This window comes from Egretta garzetta, unplaced genomic scaffold (genome assembly GCF_000687185.1).
Source record: "Egretta garzetta isolate BGI_Z169 unplaced genomic scaffold, ASM68718v1 scaffold448, whole genome shotgun sequence".
In the NCBI taxonomy this organism is placed as follows: Eukaryota; Metazoa; Chordata; class Aves; order Pelecaniformes; family Ardeidae; genus Egretta; species Egretta garzetta.
In genome coordinates, this window is record NW_009260497.1 from 1,643,963 (window position 1) to 1,663,050 (window position 19,088).

At 39.6% G+C, this 19,088-nt stretch overlaps 1 protein-coding gene across 1 annotated transcript in view; it reads left to right on the forward strand.

Moving 5' to 3' along the window:
* TRA2B (transformer 2 beta homolog) overlaps window positions 1–17,730 on the forward strand; it is a 27,636-nt gene extending 9,906 nt beyond the window's left edge. The window contains exons 3-10 of the mRNA XM_009644430.2: window positions 3,693–3,847; window positions 7,895–8,057; window positions 8,921–9,109; window positions 10,555–10,670; window positions 11,798–11,881; window positions 15,681–15,743; window positions 16,469–16,542; window positions 17,380–17,730. Coding sequence (XP_009642725.2) covers window positions 3,693–3,847; window positions 7,895–8,057; window positions 8,921–9,109; window positions 10,555–10,670; window positions 11,798–11,881; window positions 15,681–15,743; window positions 16,469–16,542; window positions 17,380–17,390 — 855 coding nt within the window. The 3' untranslated portion in view covers window positions 17,391–17,730. The remainder of the gene's footprint in view (window positions 1–3,692; window positions 3,848–7,894; window positions 8,058–8,920; window positions 9,110–10,554; window positions 10,671–11,797; window positions 11,882–15,680; window positions 15,744–16,468; window positions 16,543–17,379) is intronic.
* The last annotated feature ends 1,358 nt before the right edge of the window (window positions 17,731–19,088 follow it).

A 19,088-nucleotide genomic window follows, 5' to 3' on the forward strand; every position in this document is an offset into this window, starting at 1 on the left:
TCGATGTCGCTGTGACGTGGTGCGTGTTGTTTTTTGGTTTTTTTTTTTTTTCCCAAAACACATTCTTGTCTCTTTTTGGTGGAATTTAGAAACTGTTGTGGAAAGGGGTTGTTCTGCTTTCTCTCTGAGTGGATTCCCGGTGTCCCCCCAGCAGTGATTGATCTGGTGATCATGTGCTTCAGGAGGAAGAGAGGCAAAACCTGTTATGTTACTGTTGGATCAGTTGCTAAATTCAGTAGCAGAGAGGTTGAAGGAATGTGAAGTGAGCGCAATTACACCTTGAATAAATCTGACTGCAGATTTGGTAATGTGTAATGTGAGGCTGCACCTTTCTTTAGGTAAACAAGTGGAAATATATAAGTTTATAGGGATTTAGGATTTCAAAAATACTAATAATTTTGACTGTCTTATATTAAGTAACTGAAATCTGTAACTTGTATTCCTGTGAGAAAAAAAAACAGATTTGAGGAGTACAAAGAACACGTGGTCCTCGCTTGCATACCTTATAGCCGCTTCTGTCCATGGAAACCTTTCCTATCTACTGCCCCCAAAATAATCCTGCTGTGGTGACGTTCCTGGTTCATAGAGTAATGCGAGTGTGCTTAGGGGTGTTAAAGATATCATCCCTACAGTATTACACATTGTTTTTAATACGCTTAAAGGATGGAAAGAATACTTTGGATACCACAAGCCTGGACTTCAGGGCTTCCACCTGAATTCCAGTAATGCCTGATGAAGGGGAAGACCTGTTGGTAAAGATCGAAGGATCTGGTGGTTTTTAAAATCTACGCTTCACAAATTCCAGGTTAGAAAAAAATGCTTATTTAATAGTGAACACCAGTCTTGATCTGCTTACCAGCAATGTTGGAATATAGGTAGGATAAAGAAGGTTGTTTTCTTCTCTCTTCTTCCATATGTCATGACAGGAGCCTGCTGTGGCGTTTTTAAAAAACTTAAAATTCGCAAAGTGAAAGAGCAAAAAGTAGAAAAAGAGTATTAAGAGCAATGAAACTGGATAATGGAAACTCTCCAATTCAAGTGAGCTGTGGGAGTGACTGGTGTGAACCCTCGGTGTCAGTATGATGGGGCGTAAGCGAATGTTGGAGTGCCACGGGCTCCCAGTGTTTGACATTTTGGGTGGGGAGGGTAACAACTTTGAAATTTTAGGTGTTATTACCAGTCTTAGTAATACCCAGAGCAGGTGAGGTGCAGTGAATTCCTTTGAGGCTGGAAGTCATGAAGAAGTGGCATAATCCTGTAAAACATGGTAGATCAAAGATAAAGATTTTGAAGAAGGATGACCTGAAAACAAAATGTAGATGTTTGAAAACTGGAAAATGTTGTAAAGTCCAAAGGAGGTAGATGAAAATAAGCCAGCTGTATAATTTTCTGATTTAGATACACAGTTGTCTTAAGGGTTTTTTTTCTTCCTAAGTTGTTTCTCAGGTGTCCAGTTTCCACCTCACTCTTACTGTAATATAGCAAAGGTCCAAAAAAAAATGTGTCGAATAGATGAAGACTTCAGTCGTTTGCTTATGCTAATACCATTTCTCTACTGATTTCTTCAAAGCTTATTGACTTCTAAAAAGGGGTATGGGGTATGTTTCTGGGCAAGATCCTCCCTGCTGCTTCCCTTCCGTCGTGCATTTCTTGTCTCCTTTTCAGTGTTAGACCACCTGTATCTGGCCATGGCTCCTTCTGTCTACCCTGAATCTGTCAAGAGTGTTATTTTTTGTGAACAGAAGGATTTTTCTTCAAATGAAGAACAGCCTTAGTTTTAATTTTTATCCCTTCTTCAGTCTTGCTTTGTCTAACTCTCTTAAAAAAATAGTTGAAGACTTCTTATGGCTAAATTAATACATTAACTCAGAACTCATCTCCGTGGGTTGTTTTCTTTTGATGATAATAATGGGGTTAGGTTAAATTTGTTATTTGTAACTTAAATTACTTCTCAATATCTGCCCTGCCCTTTGCAGGGTGAGTATATGAGGTGACTGTACTTTAGACCACCTCCTTAAACACGTTGATGGAGAAGAATATGGCCTTGATCAACTTTGCTTTACATCTCTTACTCTTGGTGTTAATTGAAAATCTGCTTTATCTTGAAAGTTGTGTCCCGTCCTCCCAGTGTTGTATGGTAGGCAACTGTAAATAGCTAAACTTTGTTTTCAGGCGCGTGTAAGTGGTTTAAGCACTATTAAATTTTGGTATAGCGAATAAATTTCTGAATGCTCAGCATGGAAAGTCCATTGAGTTGAGTGTTCAGGTTTAAGAGATGTTACAGAGATAAAACAAGTGATTTTTTGAGAAAAATCTGGTGGTGTTAGTGAGCACTCTTGATCAGAATTGACACAAAATTTATAATTGTTTGGGTTTTAGGAAAAAAATAGCATTCTGCTGCTGTATTTTAAATTTTTTCTAATAACTTGAAATAAATAATACCTTCTAGTATGTTAGTGTTCAAGCCATGTGACTGAAGTTAAGCATTATACTGATTTTAAAAAAAAAGGTTGAAAATGCTAATTAGGCTATAACATTACCAAAGAAGATTACAAGTAAATGATAGAGTAGGTGGGGTATTTATTATTCCAGAAGTGTCTGAGAGTTTTGCACAAAATTGCACTTTGGTTGGTGGAAAATTACTGTTTACTTGGAAGCATGAAGCTTGCATGTGTAATCCCCCTTGTGCAGGCAGAGTAGGTGTGAGTGTGCTCGTAAACCTTCAGACTAGGCCTTCTAAACTGCAAGAACGTCCCCAAAAGTAACATAATTGTAAGGTATCGAAGGACCAACCGCGTTGTGCTCTCTGCATTCAAAAAGCACATCAGTTAGTTGTCTCTGGCCACAGTAGAGACCTTACTTAAGTAACTTCTTGTTGAATTTTGGCTACGTATTTTGAGTTTTCTAATGCTAGAATTCTAGATATTCAGCTGATCCACTGTGCGTTTGCTATTAAATATAGGCATAAATAGCGAATTCAGTTGCTTAGTATAAGTTAAACTGAATTGACTGAATCTGTTTATAAAATAGTAGGGCATTTGGTAGATTCAATTCTTGAACTGCATATATAATAAAAGTCCACAAAACATTTTTTTTTCTAGTTTCAGTTTTGGCACTAGATTTTATCCTGGAGTTTTTAAATATTCTTCATCCTGTTCTTTTTCTATTAAGGTTAATGTTGAAGAAGGAAAATGCGGAAGTCGCCATTTGACAAGTTTTATAAATGAGAATTATTTGAAGCTCAGGAATAAGTGAAGCTGAAATTTGAAAAAAAAGAAAGTGAATGCATGCTAATTATCAGACCAGAAGTCCCACTTGTAGAATATTGAGCAATTTGTGTGAAGTGGGGAAGATGAAAGAAGTCAGAATTTGAAACGGAAGAATGAAGAAAAGGAATAAAAATGAAGTTAAGATAAGAAGTAATCTGGAATCTGAAAGCACTACGCTAAGTAATTACTAGTCTGTTTATGTGTCCCTGTATATTTTGCTAAACATGCATGCATTATCTGTTTAATAGCAAAAGTATATGCAGGGTAAAGAAGTGTCTACCAGGGAAAAAAAAAAAACTACTTAAAAATCTAGGCAGTTCTAATGCCAACTGCCCGGACACATAGATATGAATTTTTTTACCATTTATTTCACTGGAGCTTGTTTACAGACCTTAGGTAAACGAGAAATTGTGTACAAATTAGGCTTTCAATATCTGCGTGCAGGAATCCCGTTCTGCTTCCAGAAGCGGAAGTGCTCATGGGTCTGGCAAGTCGGGGAGACACACCCCTGCAAGATCTCGATCTAAGGAGGATTCCAGGCGTTCCAGGTCAAAATCTAGATCCAGGTCTGAATCCAGGTGAGTTTATTTCTTTTACCTCTTCCTCCTCTTCGCAAGTCAGATGATTATGTCAGAGATGAACAGAAGTCCAAGGTAGCCCAATTCTGTTTCCAGAGATAACTGGTGATCTGTGGACATTGAATACAAAGGGGCATGTGTGGTTTCCAGATTGAAAAGATAAAACTATCAAGTTGGATCTTTTTGCAGCTTTTTCTAAGAGGTAGTCAGCTACGGAAGCTCGTATCTCTGCCGATACAGTTTGGAGGTGGCCTACTTTTAAAGTCTTAGAACAATGGCTAGTTTCTGAGCATGAAGTGTTAGTTTTTCTGTGCAGTACAAGAAATACATGCATCAGCAGATTGTCCATTTTAGGTCACACTACTGCATTACATTTTCTCATTGGAAGCAATGATGTTTCTGGAGTAGCTAAGGGTATATTCCATGAAAAAAGCAGTAGAGATAAATGTGAATTTCCACAGACATCTGTCTGACCTTTTCAATATATATATTAGTTTAACTTGAAAATTAACAGGCTGGAAAGCTTTAAAGATTAGACAGCTTTCCAAGCTCTCAGAAAAAGTTGTGGAGAAAGCAGCTTGCTTACTGTATTTGTTACATGGCAATGCAAGTGTACACTGTGAAAATGCCTTTTGCACTGTATTGCCTATCCTTATACTCATCTGCTAAACAAACTGTGTGCAGTGACAGAATTCTTCTTAAAACTGTTAACAGACATAACCGAGACACGATATATGACAACAGTCTAAAAAGACTATAAATGTCACTGCTAGCCACTTTGTTAGTTTTGCCAGGTGTATCGTGTAAGAGGTACATATTTAATAAAGAATGAATAGAGGCAACAACCTGTAAAAGGCTGAATGACGTTATTTTCTTAAGAGCCTATATAATTGAGTGCTGACTATGGAAACAAATGTGTTGATAGTTCTTTTACCCATTTGTAAGCGTTCAGGTTAAAAAAAAAAAAGTGGGTTTCAGCAGTGGGGTGTCCAGTTGAACTGTTCACAATATACTTTTTATGTGTCTAAGCAATGAATTAGGCTTACCAAAGCTTAGGGGTCAGGCTGGAGGAAGGATGACGACTCTGGAAGACATTGTGCTATTAGTTATTACCCATGATGGAAAACATTATCAGATACCTTGTTTAGGTCTTTTTGCAAGATCAAAGTGATGGGTTTGAAAGGCTTTTGTGAAAAGGAACTGGAGAATTTTTGAGAGGGGAGGAATGAGCTTGTTTTTTCTGTGTACTTCAGGCACAGTCACAGGTGTCAAGTCATGGACTTGGCAATCCCTGTAGTGCAAGAACAAATGTGTCAAATAAAATTAATAAATACTTGGTAGAGTAATATTGTTTTATAGAGTATGAAATCGGAGTGACCTCTGGAATTTCTAGTAGTGAGAGATTCATAGGACAGCTCAGGAAAGGTCCAGTCCAAAACTCTGCTCAAGGCAGAGTCAGCTCTGGGCTCAGACCATGCTCTCGGGGCTTTATCCAGTTGGAGTTTGAAAACCTCGGAGGGTGGAGACTGCACAACACCTTTGGGGAACCTTGTAATTTTAAAATAAAAGCAAGTCAGGACCCAGCCCAGCATGTCCTTCTGCACCTTAATCCGTAACTCTAGGGATTCTATACTCTTTAAAGCACCATGTTTCTCACTTGCAGAATAACTGTAATACTGTGTAAGAATGCAATCACAAATTCTATAAAATGCTGGAAGAAGCAAATACAAGATCTAGAATTTATGAGAGGCCTGGCAAATCATTTACAAGAAATCACCCTTTAAATAATACCCTGGCAACCTACTTTTTATTTTTTGATAAACAAAAGTAGAAGCTTTTGACTACCACAGCTTCCTGAGCATTTAACAGCTGTCTTGAAAATGCCTATGGCTGGAAATACTGGTAGTATATTGCAGAGTTTTAGAGTGTGTTCATCAGCAGATTTGGGCAGAATTGTGTCAAGGCACGTATTTAGAACCAACGTACTTGCATCTCTTTTCAGTGCCGTCACATGTTTGGATGTGATCATGAGCAGGTCATCTAATTCTGGCTCTCACCAGAGAAATAACCTTGAGAGAACATTCATATTTCTTGGTAGTTTCTGTTGCAAATGTATTTTTGAGTTACCAGCTTTATAAATTAAACTTTGATTTGGGAACAAATCTGTGTCCTGGTGTATTTATCAGTTGGGGTGTGGATATACTTGATTTACAAATCTGCTTCTGTTGACGTTTTCATCAGCAGCATAGCAAGCTTGTTATCTTTGGCTGACTCTCTGAAGTCTAAACAATTCCTAACGAAGGAATAGGATTTTCAGCTGTGGTGGCTTTGCAGCAAAGGAGAATAATGGCAGTATGACATTTAAGGCAGTGCCTATTTAAAATAAGCCTTGTTTTCTGACATGGATGTGCCCATCTCTTGTTCAGTGTAATGGGCGCATTCTGTTACCTGGAACATGAGTTCTGTGGGGTTTTTTTTTTCTATGTCAGCAGCTGAAATGTGGCTGTATGCATGTGTTGAAATTCTTTTTTCATTATTATTATTTCTGTCTTTCTGTACTGTCTTCCCTGCCTTAGGGAAGTTCTCTTTTTTTTTTCTTTCTGTTGCCAAAAATAATTTATTCTTTCTAAATACACAGTTAGAAGTGTTGTAATGGGACACGCTGAATTCATTTCTCCTGGACATGTATATATGCTTCAAGTTGAGGAAGACAGAACTTAGCTGGCTCACTTCCGACGAGGTTGAAGGCTTTTTTTTAAGGAGGCCTGTAACGTACAGAGTGTGTATTGTGCAGTTTGGCTGTCTGGTGATGGTTAGCTAGTGAGAAATCGTGACTCTGGAAGAAGCTGTTAAATGCTCAGGAGTAAAAAACCAGGTTTCAGGTGAAGAGCTTTGTTTATGCCAGTGTAGTGGTGGTGTTACTGTGAAACACGGTTGTGCAATGATAGTAGCTTACGGTCTCGGGCAGTACTTAACTACCTTGGCTTCCACAAACTAGAGGAAGGACATGTAAGACACAAACAAGAGTCTGAAGATTAACAGTTTATGACTATGAGCTGTTGAATATTTAACTGTTTATTGCACTTCTTAGTCTCGCAGCAATTTTCTTTGTAGTTGTGTGGAGTGCAGATGGTTCAGTGACTGCCATCCACAGGCCAAGCTCAGGTGTAGTATTCCATTATAAGTTCCTGCCCAGCTTTTCAACTATAATTGTCTGTGTTGGGAAGGCTGAGGGTTTAGTAGAAGGAACTGAAGTGTTTCAGGACCCCATCTCTATGGACCTAGTGCTGTCAGAAAATTTCTGGAACTGTTCTGAGGTGACCTGGGCTGAAATTAGGGAACAGTTGCATCTTTGCCTAAATACACTTGAAATGTGAACATGTAAACATTAATGAACAGCTAACGTTAAATACCTGTTGAAATACCAGAAGGTAAATAAGGCTAATACTGTGTAATTTCTTCAGTCACGTTAAGTTTTGTTTCAGGGGCATTTGCCAGACTTCTGTGTGTGTAATTATGCACTGTGTAAATAATTGTATTTGCTTTTCAGTGTCATTGAAAGCAGCATTACTTGGAGTGCTAGAATAAGAAGTGTGCACCTCTGCAATCGGTGCATTCTTTGTGTGAAGTCAGATTTATTATTTATTCCTTTTTAAAGAAAGCCACCCCAGCTATTCTTACTTAAATAATACTGTAAATGTTGTGAATATTCTAAGCATAGACTGTGTCAAACCTCATGAGAGAAAGTTAAAAGCTATTGAGGAATTAAAAGCTAACTAAAATGGAAGTTGAGGTTCCTGTTCTGCAGTAGAAATGCTTTGAGAGCATCTACAGTAATCTAATGGTCAAGATTTAGCATGCAGTCCTTGAGTGTAGTGACTAAATTCATTATAGTTGAATCATGTGGTACTGCAGGTTTTTAGAAAATGGTTATATGGGCTTTTTGTTTCTGAATATCTGACATATTTTTGAAGGGCTAAAAAAACCAAACAAACCCAACACTGTACCTTTTTCTTTTTTTTTTTTTTTTTTTTTTTCCCCCCTCAGATCTAGATCAAGGAGGAGTTCCCGTAGACACTACACAAGATCACGCTCTCGTTCCCGCTCTCATAGGAGATCCAGAAGTAGGTCTTACAGTCGGGATTATCGGCGACGACACAGTCACAGCCATTCACCCATGTCTACTCGCAGACGTCATATTGGAAACAGGGTATGTCTGTTACAGAAGTAGATGACTTGTACGTAGTCCTGAATATGTCCTGAAATCACTCAGTCAATTAATTGGGGTCTTCCAGAAGAAGATTCTGCTTCCCACTGGGTGTCTATTTAAAAGATACTGTTGAGATTGTCATTTGGCTTTTGGTAAGCTGTGGGTATACGTTTGCTTAGGATTGTGGGGTGGGGGGGTGTTCTTGTTTGTTTGACTGTTTTTTAACAGATGCCTTTAGAAGTGCTACCAGTGCAGGTGGCTGTCACTATAAATCCGCTGTAATAAATGAGCGAATATATGCAGCAAAGGATAAGGATAGAATCAGGAAGGAGAAATGTTTGTGCTTTTCTTGATTAGATAGCCTGGAAAACTAAAATATTTCATTAAAAGCTGTTTTGGTGGTGTCTTTATTAAATGAGCATGCAAACCAGCTTGCTTTTAGCTGCTTTATGGGTTCAGTGGCTGAGTGCAGTGTGGTTTGTGCTAAAGTAGGGAAAAAGTCATAACTAACACAAATGAAGATGTGATCCAGGCCTCTGTTTGTGCACGTATCTCCCACATTCAACAGGCATCAGCTGGCCTTTGGAGGGAAAACATTTTGCATACAGTACCTATTATGTGCTGTAACTGTAGTTTGTACAGTACCCCAGGGAATGCAAATCACTTTGTGAAAGGAGGCTTGTGTATCTGTAGGCTTGATTGTAATAGTGTCTATTAGCAAGTTAACCCAACCTGAATCTCAGCAGTATCTTGTTGTGATTGCTTTGGCTTGAAACTCTTGATACTCACAACTTGTGAAATACCTTGTGCTGCAAATACAAGCCATTTTATTCTAACATCCATCTATCTATCCCTTCCTTTAGGCAAATCCTGACCCAAATTGTTGCCTTGGTGTGTTTGGATTGAGTCTGTACACCACAGAAAGAGATCTGAGAGAAGTTTTCTCCAAGTATGGTCCAATTGCTGATGTTTCCATTGTGTATGATCAGCAGTCTCGGCGTTCAAGAGGATTTGCGTTTGTGTACTTCGAAAACGTTGAGGATGCTAAGGAAGTAAGTTGGGGTACAGAATGTATGGCGTGTTTGCTGTGTTCTCAGGTGCTGGGGTATATAATCTGTGACAGGATATAGCCTGGGGAAACTCACTGTTTGACCTTTAAAATGGTATTTTAAACCTTCAACGTTCATTCCTTTTGACTATATGAAATGATTGTAATGCAAGTCTGCAGTATCTTCTCTTTCCTGCCTTCTTGGGGCCAAAATGGTGCTTGGTACCTCATAACAAATGTCAAAGTCTTAGTTCAAAAGATACCTACTGTGTACCAGAGGAGAGAGTGGAGAGGCGTGAATACTGGTCCCTGTGCAGACCGAGCTGTTGTGTAATTCACAAAAGCAAACTTGGGGCTAGCTGTAGTGCAAACTATGCCAACAAGAAAAAACAACCGCAGGCTTTCTGATTTGATTGAGATGAGATTCCTTTTGAACTCTACATGTGATATTATATTCGGTAACAGGCATGTTCAGAGTGGACCACGCAGCCATTTCAGAGCTCTCTGTGGGAGCGCTATGTTAGCTTCAGCCTGAAAGGAAGGGGGGGAAATCTCTGAAAATCAAAGGCCAGGCAAATGTACAGTGGCTTCCTGGTCCCTGCAGATGTCCATGGAAAAGCCAAAGGGATTCAGTAAATTGAAGCAGTGTCAATACCATGTAAGAAACTGCAGGATTTGTGCTTATGAGTGCTACAGAATGAACAGGGAATTCAATACTCGTGCTTATGAGTGCTACAGAATGAACAGGGAATTCAATACTCGCCAGGTATGGAATTCTACACTCAAGCCAGCCCTCGGAGAGCAGCATGCTTACAGGCTGTAACTAGGCTTATATTCTGCATAAATTCCACTGCTTAAAGTCTCCAGTGTCGTCTTTTCCAAATTTGACATGAAGACTTCCGTGTTAAGTTGGAGCTCTGGATATAGGTCCTGCTACTTGGTAGAAAAAAAACGATGGTTTTGGTTTTTTTACTTCAGATTTAGTTATGACTCGGATATAACTATATTCAAGGTTATGGTAGGTTTTGAGGATGTATTGGAGGGGAAAAAAATACTTAAATCAATGTACAGTGCTCTTCTGTTAACTTCTAAATGCTTTGCTTCATACTGCATGCTGGAGTAGTTACATCTCCCTATGAAAGCATGTTCAAAGGTTCCTCTTAATCATATTAGAAAAGGAGGTACTGAAACAATTGTTAAATTATGTTTCTTTTAGGCTTTGTATGTAATATATGTCACATTTCAAGTGGTTACTGAAGCTTCTGTCCAGCTGGCCTAGAATATCTTAGAGTTTAGGTTTGTTACGTATGAGGCATAAGTGAAACTTGGACGTGCATCCTAACTGAGCCATTTTAGGGCTTCTCTTACTACTTGAAGCAGTCTTTAGGAACTTATGTGGGGTAATAAAGTTCATACTTAGAGCTCATTGTATTTTAACCCCCTGCTCAGGCAAAGGAACGTGCCAATGGAATGGAGCTGGATGGAAGAAGGATCCGGGTAGACTTCTCCATAACAAAAAGACCTCACACACCTACCCCTGGAATCTATATGGGAAGACCCACTTAGTAAGTTACCTGTGGGGGTTTTTTTCCAAACCAGTACAGGATAGGATTAATTGTCTTGGGCTTTGTTAAAAGCTGGTTTGTATCCCTTCTAAGGGACCTGATTCTGTGTGGTTTTCCTAGTTTATCAGGCTTTTGCATTAAGGCAGTGTTCTGAAAGCTGTTCCCTTGCTTCTGATTTGTGTGCTGTACAGTATATGGATGTTTCAGTACTAGAAACTAAAATACAAAAATCACTGTTGATGCCTAGTTACTTTTTTAAAAAAAGTCTCCTTAACAAGAGCTGTGCTAACACTGATGTGGTTATGTGGTAGAGCTTCTGAAAACTAAAAAACTCCACTGATAAAGGAAGCTCTTCAGAATTTAAAAAAAAAAAAAAGACTACGCGTGGACAGCCATCAGTAGCAATGCATATCTTTCCAACCCTTTAGATAGGAGGGGTTAATTTATATAGCACTTGGACTGATCTAGGGTCAGCCTGGATTACAGTGAGCAGAAACCTGCATTCCTTAGTTACGCAGCCCAGACATGAGCTATCTAAGCATTTAAATAAGTCTACAGTAAGATAATTTCAACAGTTTCTAAATTATTCTAAGTTGTCCTATGTATCTTCAAATATTAATGTATTTTGCAAGCTCAAGTTTTCAAGAGTGAATTAACAAATAGTAGTTGGGCAGCTGCATGGCGCAGTTTGCCCTGTCCACAGAGTATGCTTTTGACTTAGAGTTGCCAAGAATGTAAATTGTTTTCCCAAGACTTTCAGCTTACAGTACTGGTGGTTATGTAATTGATGTTGTGTTGAGACTGCAGGGTTGTGTTTTTATGGTAAAGCTCTTCCAAAAGGAGCTTTCTGAGAGTTAAAAGTGAATGAAGAGTTGTCACAGAATGAGATTTCTCATGACCAAGGAGGAAAGTAGCTGTCTTAAAGTTCGAGCATTTTAAAAAGAAATTATTTAAGTAGTTCTGTTCCCATCTGCACTGATGGGAAAGTAGGAGTGCTCACAATCATTTAATCTGTGAGGACGTGAGGTAATAATATAACCCAGTTAAAAAGATGTATACTTGACTGACTGTACACTTAATGAAGCACTGCAAATGGTATTAATGTTCTATAACATGTTCTATAACAGTGGCAGCTCACGACGACGAGATTACTATGACAGAGGGTATGATAGAGGGTATGATGATCGTGACTATTACAGCAGATCATACAGGTGAGGCAACGTTTGTAATATTGGACTGCTTTTTAAACTGTGTTTTCTCATCTACATTTCTACCTATATAAGTTCAACACTTCATCCTATATATGTGTGTCGAAATATTTTTGCACTCGCTCTCATTCTGGAATCTTGCTATGAAAACTTTACTGAAATGACTGCTCAGTATAAATCTGGTCAGATTGAGAAATACTTTGTGATGTTTAACCTGTGGCTTGAGTTAGTCCATAATGTTTTTTTTATCTGCATTAAGTTTTGAAAAACAAAGTATGTTTTCTGTACTCTCATTTTAAAAGAATCTTTTGTTGGTTCATCTGTTAGCATTGAAATGGTGGGACTACAGGTGCAGATCTAGTATTTGAGTTGGTATTATAATGCCAATTTACCTCTTGAGGTAGGTAGACAAAAAGTGGGAAGTTGCAGTGGTCGCCAGTATCTCATACTAATAATTATGGCACCTCAAACATTGCCAAAAATAAGAAATTGGGGATTGGAACGCTAGCTGTTCTGTATTGGACATACGCATAAAAAAGCCTTTTTAACATACTCTGTCAGGTCGGATGTGTGTGTTTTACTTGAAGTACTCAGGCCGCCTATTTCTGACTGTCTTCAGTCTAAACTTTGGTGTTCAACAGCATAGCAGTTAGCTGAAAGAGGTGAATATTCAGGTGGCGATATGCATTGTCGGAGGGCGAGTAAAGCTGATACAAAATGTGTTGAAAATGTGGCTGGTATGCAGTTGGTTTTGGTGATAGAGCAAGTTTGTCTTCTGCATTTTCTGTTAAGACTGACAACAAGACTTGTCCCCTGTGAAATCCTCACAATTTCTGGGATGCTACTAAGTTGGACACAAAGATAAGAGTTCATTTTTTTTTTTTCTGTCTGCAATTACCAAACATTCCTGTAGTTGCAGAATTGTATAGTCGGACTTCCTAAGCAGTTTGCAAAGATGAAATGCATCAGCAATGGGTGGATTTATGATTGCTCCCTGATGGAAACCATGTATTCCCAGAAATACGTGAATTCAAATTGCATTATCACGTTATAGCTCAGACACAAAGGAAATACTAAATTCTGTGATCTTGGCTTTCAGGGTACTCTTCTGTTGCTTTGGTGTGGAAGAAAATATCTTTATACTTACATTAATAGCTGTATGGTTGCTGTCAGTGACTGAGGGCAGCTATCTCCTCTTCCTATTGCTTTCTGTTTCTCTTTCCTGGGCTGTTGTGTTCCTTCCAATCTGTTTCTCCCTTCCCTGCCTTGCTGTTGTCACTTAAATCAGGTCCCTTGCTTCTACGGTGCTTAAATGCTGCTGTGGAGAGAGAAGGGATCAAGGTGCTCTACATCGTCGTGGTGAGCACAGGAGACAGAAGTGTTCTGCTCGCGTTTCTGCGAAGCAGTCATTAGGGTACTTCTCTGCCTCTAACAGTCCACTTTCTTGAAACATCAGTAGTTTGGACATTTCGGAGAACTGTAGCAGCTAAAATCTGTGAAGTTGATACTGGGCACACAAGAACCTAGATGTATTGGGTTTTCATCTTGCCAGCACTTCTGTGTAGGCTTTCCTAGGAGGAAGACGTGATCCAAAACCAGCTCTTTGACCAAACTTGAGTTTGTTTCGGAGCACAAGGCACAAAAACTTGTTTGGGATGGTTAAGGTAACCTCGTCTCACTTAATGTACTAAAAGTAATCAACTGAAATCTCGGGGGTAAATTAACTGAAGCAGCTCGCCAAAGCGTTTGGGAAAAGACTTGCAACATAACCTGCTGAGCAGTCTGTTAAGTGGTGCTTCTAGCTTGCTTCTCCCACTTCCCATTTTTTTTTGTGTGGGATTCTGATGTAAGGCTATCAAAATGGCAAAGGCACCTAAGGACCAGCAAAAGATGTGGGGCTTCGCAGTGTTGTGTAGGAGTGTTCCACCATCGGCCTTTCTTGCACTTCATAGCACAGGTTTCCTTTTCATTCATAAAGGATCACTTAGGGTGTACTGGTTGTCCTTGAAATCCATTCTTTGTTGCTTGCATGTTCTTAAAATGTAATTTATTCCTTGTTTAGGTTATGGCATGACCCTAAGTCTTTAGTGCTTGAAGTGTTGCATTTTTTCAGTCTTGGTAGTGAACAGTGGCTCAGATGCTTGTAAAACATTATCAGAAGTTGTAATGACATCAGTTTGGGGCACATGGTAGTGAGGATAGTTGCAGAATGTGATGGTGACTGAACGTAGAGAAGAGTACATATGTTAGATGAGGAAGAGCAGGCTGGCAAGAAGTGATGTGAGAAGACGGATTACGTAGCGTACCAGTCTGAGTGTAGCGTAGCAGAATTCGTGACTGTGCTTTGGTCCAGCTCTTTCAGGCAGTTGTGCGCTGGGCGACATTCTGACCTTCCTATGTGCTCTCCCATCCTGTGTCTGTTGTAAACCAGGGCTTTGTGGTGGAAATATTCAGAATATTGACAATTCCAGCAAGAGTGATGTCCATTTCTTATCTAAAAAAACCAAACCAAACCAAAAAAAACCAACAAAAACCCCACACCCCAATGTTTTAAAGCCACACTGCAGAACTTTTATGATGTCTTTTCAGAGTAGATATTGAAAGGGTGGAAGTAAAGCCACAAATGGCTTGTGTGTGGCTATTTTAAAAATATCATGGTCTGCCCAGGTTAGATACCTACTTTCTCATCCCGCAGATATTTGAGGAAGAGAGAAGAACAATGTGGTGTATGTCATAAGTGCTTCCTTGAGGAAGGGAAAGTTAGAATTGTTAAAGATGCAGCAGAGCATTGCACACTAGTACTCCACCCTAAAAAAAATGAATTGGGAACAATTACTTTGCATTTTTCCCTTCCTTGCCCTCTGCGCAGTGAAGCCTTAAGGGAAATACAATTTCAGATGGGAATTGTCGTGTTAAAACTTTAATTTCTCCTCATTGTTGTGGGATGCTGAATCTTGTCTGGAGAAGTATCTGTAAACTGAAGAATAACCTTAAAAACCCCAACTTGCACAGTGGCTAGCCACCAAATGGAGAAGACTTAAAAAAACCTAAAAAAAGAGACCTGCTGTTTGAAAGTGTGGCGTTGTGTTTCGGGGGTTCTTTGTCCTTCATACAATTTACGGCCTTTTTGAGCTGCTGTGAGATGTCTGTGGTGGTGACCGCTCCGTAATCCAAACTTGATTTAACCTCCTCCTGGTAATGCTTTGCTGTATCTAAATCTGTGAAGGTACCAGCCCAACCACTTAATATTGTTAAATACTATAATGTATTATTATGGTTCGAGGCAGCTTCTATATAAGGAGAAGCTGTACCACAGTTCTTAAATGCCCTTGTTTAACCATGATTGTGAAGTGCTAAAATGCAAGGGTGTGGGGTTTTTTTCCTTCCTACTGCTTGGAATCAACTTTTTCCTCAGGACAGTGAATTGATCTTGCTACCTTAAAAAAATAAATAAAGAAAATTGCTTGCCTTGAGTGGGTAAACATCTGAGAACAGAAATTATCTTAGAAGCGAAGGCGATGTACTGATCTTAAATTGCTGCTCGTTGGAGAGTATGACATTGGAAAATACAATATTGGTCAGCTGGAATGCAAGTCGTCTTTAACTGTTCCTTGACACTGAGTTAGCCAACTTATTCCAGGAATACATAAAAAAGAATGAAGTAATTTGGCATTATCCGGTGTAGGATATGGTGTTCTCTTGTCTTCACATCATTTTCTTATGCTTGATTATGCTTTTTGCTTGTATAATGAGCTCTTTGTTACTTTTAAGATTTTAAAAAGTCGTTCTTTTGTATTCACAGAGGAGGTGGTGGTGGCGGCGGCGGAGGATGGAGAGCTGTTCAAGACAGGGATCAGTTCTATAGGTATGACAGGAAAGCTTTCAGTGTCTGGTCAAGGGTGGAAAGATCTTTGACTAGGTTCATAGAATACCGTATATAAATACAGCTTTAAACACATGAACAGAAACTGGGTGGATGCTGAGTACTTGCAGCTCTTCAGTTCATTTGAAAGGTTCCCTTGTTGCTGTGTAAAGGGGTGAGGTTAGTAAAGGGAAAGCTTTGCATGGGAAGAACTTGTGATTTATGCCAGGAAGTTCATGTCCCAAATGTTTTTTATTTATTTTTAATCAGGAGATTAGTGGAACTAGACAAGGAAATGCGAAACCTGGGAGTGCCTGCATTTGGAGAGGTTTGGGGGTGGGATTGGTGGTAGCAGTGACTGCTACTCAAATCAACTCTTCATCTCAAAACAAATACTTTAGATTAAAAGTTAAGGTGTGATCTGTTTTACACTGCTTGTTTGGGGAGCTCTTGGCTTGAAACACTAAAATGGCATGTAGTCAAATTGTGAATGCAGGAGAGATTATATTGCTTTTATTAGTCAAAGTAGTGTTACTCTGACCCAGTAATAAAAAGAGCATTAAAAAAACCTGACATCCAGTGGGAATGTTGATCAGCTCTTTGTGCTCATTAACTTTCCCAAGTACCCTCTTGATAACCTCTCAGGTTAGAGGTATCCACGAAAGCTGCTGCCACTCATCTGCCACACACATTAATGAAGGGATTGTTTCTGTCGCCCTCTTTCACAGGAGGAGATCACCATCCCCATATTACAGCCGAGGGGGCTACAGATCTCGATCCAGATCTCGATCCTATTCACCTCGTAAGTAGTCTTAGAACTCGCATATCAAAAACAAATTTCCGCTTGGCCTGAACTACTTCTTTTGAGGTTTTGTGTCCATTTCTACTTTGCCTGAACTTCTTTTGACATTTTGCGTCCATAAAGACTATTCAACTTCAGCATGGTTCTTCTTTTTGAACCACAGTTCCCTTTAATGGTTTATTGAGCAACTGGCAACCTCGAGGACAGAGCAAATACTTAGTCTGCAAAAAAATAAACTAGGTAATACCACTTGTTAAAGAGTCTGAGGTACCATTTCTTTCTCCGAAACTCTGCTAAACAGGCGTTTGTAGTACACTGATGGTTTGGTTACCTCTAGGACAGCAAGACCGAATTCCCAAGCCTCGCAAGTTCTAACACTGAAACTAAATTTCCCAACAGAACTTGTTAAAGAGGTTAACTTCATCTGAGGTCCTAGTAGTGCTTCCCCCCCTACGAATCGCTTATTTGCCTGGAAGATGAAGCTGCATTTCGATGGCAGAAATTTAACAACGCACAATAGCATTCCTAGCGTGCTCCCTTTGAAACGGATACAGAGTGGAGGAATTGGTTGCCTTCTCATCTTTACCCTTTGCATCCAAATGAAAACAAGCGTCACTGCTTTTACTGATAGGCAGGGACACTGCCCGCTGCAGAACAGCTACACTGTGATTCTCATTGTGTGCTGAAATGTCAGCCTGGGCATGTGGTGGGAATTGGGGGGGTTTCTTCTCGAATTCGATGCAGATTTGCGGTGTGGCAGTGAATTTAGAGAGCAATCTTAAAAACCTGTCAATCCTTGGAAGACTAATAGCGCATCTATTTTGTTTTTTCTTTCAGGTCGCTATTAAAGCATGACACGTAGAGGAATTTCTAGCTACAGCCTTTGAGTTGAAATTGCAAGTTTGTGGACAATATTTTTATTGTCTCTTCTGTTTAAACAAGTGAACAGTGCCTAGTGAATAGGTGACTTTTACACCTTTTATGAAGACTACTTCTGTGATGTTACATGCTGTTTCATTCTGCATATTTGTGTAGTTTGGTGCTTTGTTTCAAGTTGTGTTTTGAAAGGAGTATGTTTTGCATGTATTTTTTTAGTCTCAATTTTGACTCCTGAAAGGTTTCTATTGTAAAGACAAAACTGTTCAGTTAGTTTTTTCTACTGATTCCAAGGTATTCTGAAGATCAAAACCTGTGTAAAATGCTTTCAAAAAGTGAAAAATAAAATAAAAAGAAGTTTGGTTTTTCTTTTCCTACTTTTGCCAAGTATAAGTTATGGGTTAAAAAGAGCCAACAGCGCTTGTGCTGTGTATTCTGGAATAACATTTAAAGCCCAGAAGTAACACCCTAATTCTGTGCTGTAATACCTTCAGGTACGTAAACCCAGTGCGTAAGAGAAGTCCGCATGCAAATTGTGCAGCAGCAGGAGCAAGAAGTGTCATTCAGCAGCGCTGTACGCGTGGAGCGGGACTTGCTAATGAACTCTTGATAATGCTGCTGAGCTTTGAGGTGGGAGAGCCGTTAGATGATCACCCGTAACGTGTAGATCTTTACGGTGAGGGCTTCCTCAGAGTAGGCAACTGTACCCTCAGAGAAGGCAATGAAATAACATTTAGACTATTCTGATTAGTTCTTTCTTATTTCTTCACTGATGTCCTTCCTTTAAAGAGTATATCTTCCCCCGCACATGCAGCTAAAATGCAATATAACTGGCCACTGATGCTTTCCTACCAGCATATATTCTGCCTACTTGGATTCATGAACTTCGTACCCTTGCAGGAAAATTCTGTGCAAGATCTGGAGGTACTTTTGTCAGGCTAGAACTTCCCTCAGCCTCACATCATAGCTCCAGTGGTGACCAAGCATGGAGGACTAGAAAAGGGGGCAAGAGCGGTGAGTTGCTAGGCTACATGGGTCACTATTCTCAGCTTTTGAACACAAGTTCCTCTGTTTTTGTTTTTGGTTTTTTTGGGTTTTTTCCCCCTGCATAGCCATTTCCACACTTTTTTCATGGATTAAGAGCAGTTACAGGACCCTGTGGACCGGCAGTTGGCGGTGGCCATATGAAAACCTTCAGCTCGATATTTGCAAGAGCTTGCAGCGGAGGATGAATGCTCAGGAGCTTGCCCCTGTACTCTTCCTTTTGTTAGAGAATGTAAAACATGGCTGTGTGGGCTGCTGTGCTGGCACTCTGCTATAGAGAGAAGTGCCACCAGAGCCATCACAGTTTGGCATTTAAGTGGCAAGCCTGTTCTACCCCCAAATTTTTATTCTATAGGAACTGCTGTTAATTGTCAGGTCAGCCTAACATAAAACCCAGAGTTAATCCCAGGGCAAGTGTTCATGTACCCTCTGAGCTACATCCCCTCTCTTATAGGAACAGCCACTCATTCGCTGTCCTGTGAAGGCTGAACGCGCTTACAGTTCTTCATTTGGTGCTTCTGTACAGTCCACTTCTCATTTTTAAAATGGGCACCGAATACTCATTTTGGTTGTCAGCTGTGAAGTTACTGCTTGGATTTAAAAGATTAAAAGGGCAAAGGCTACAT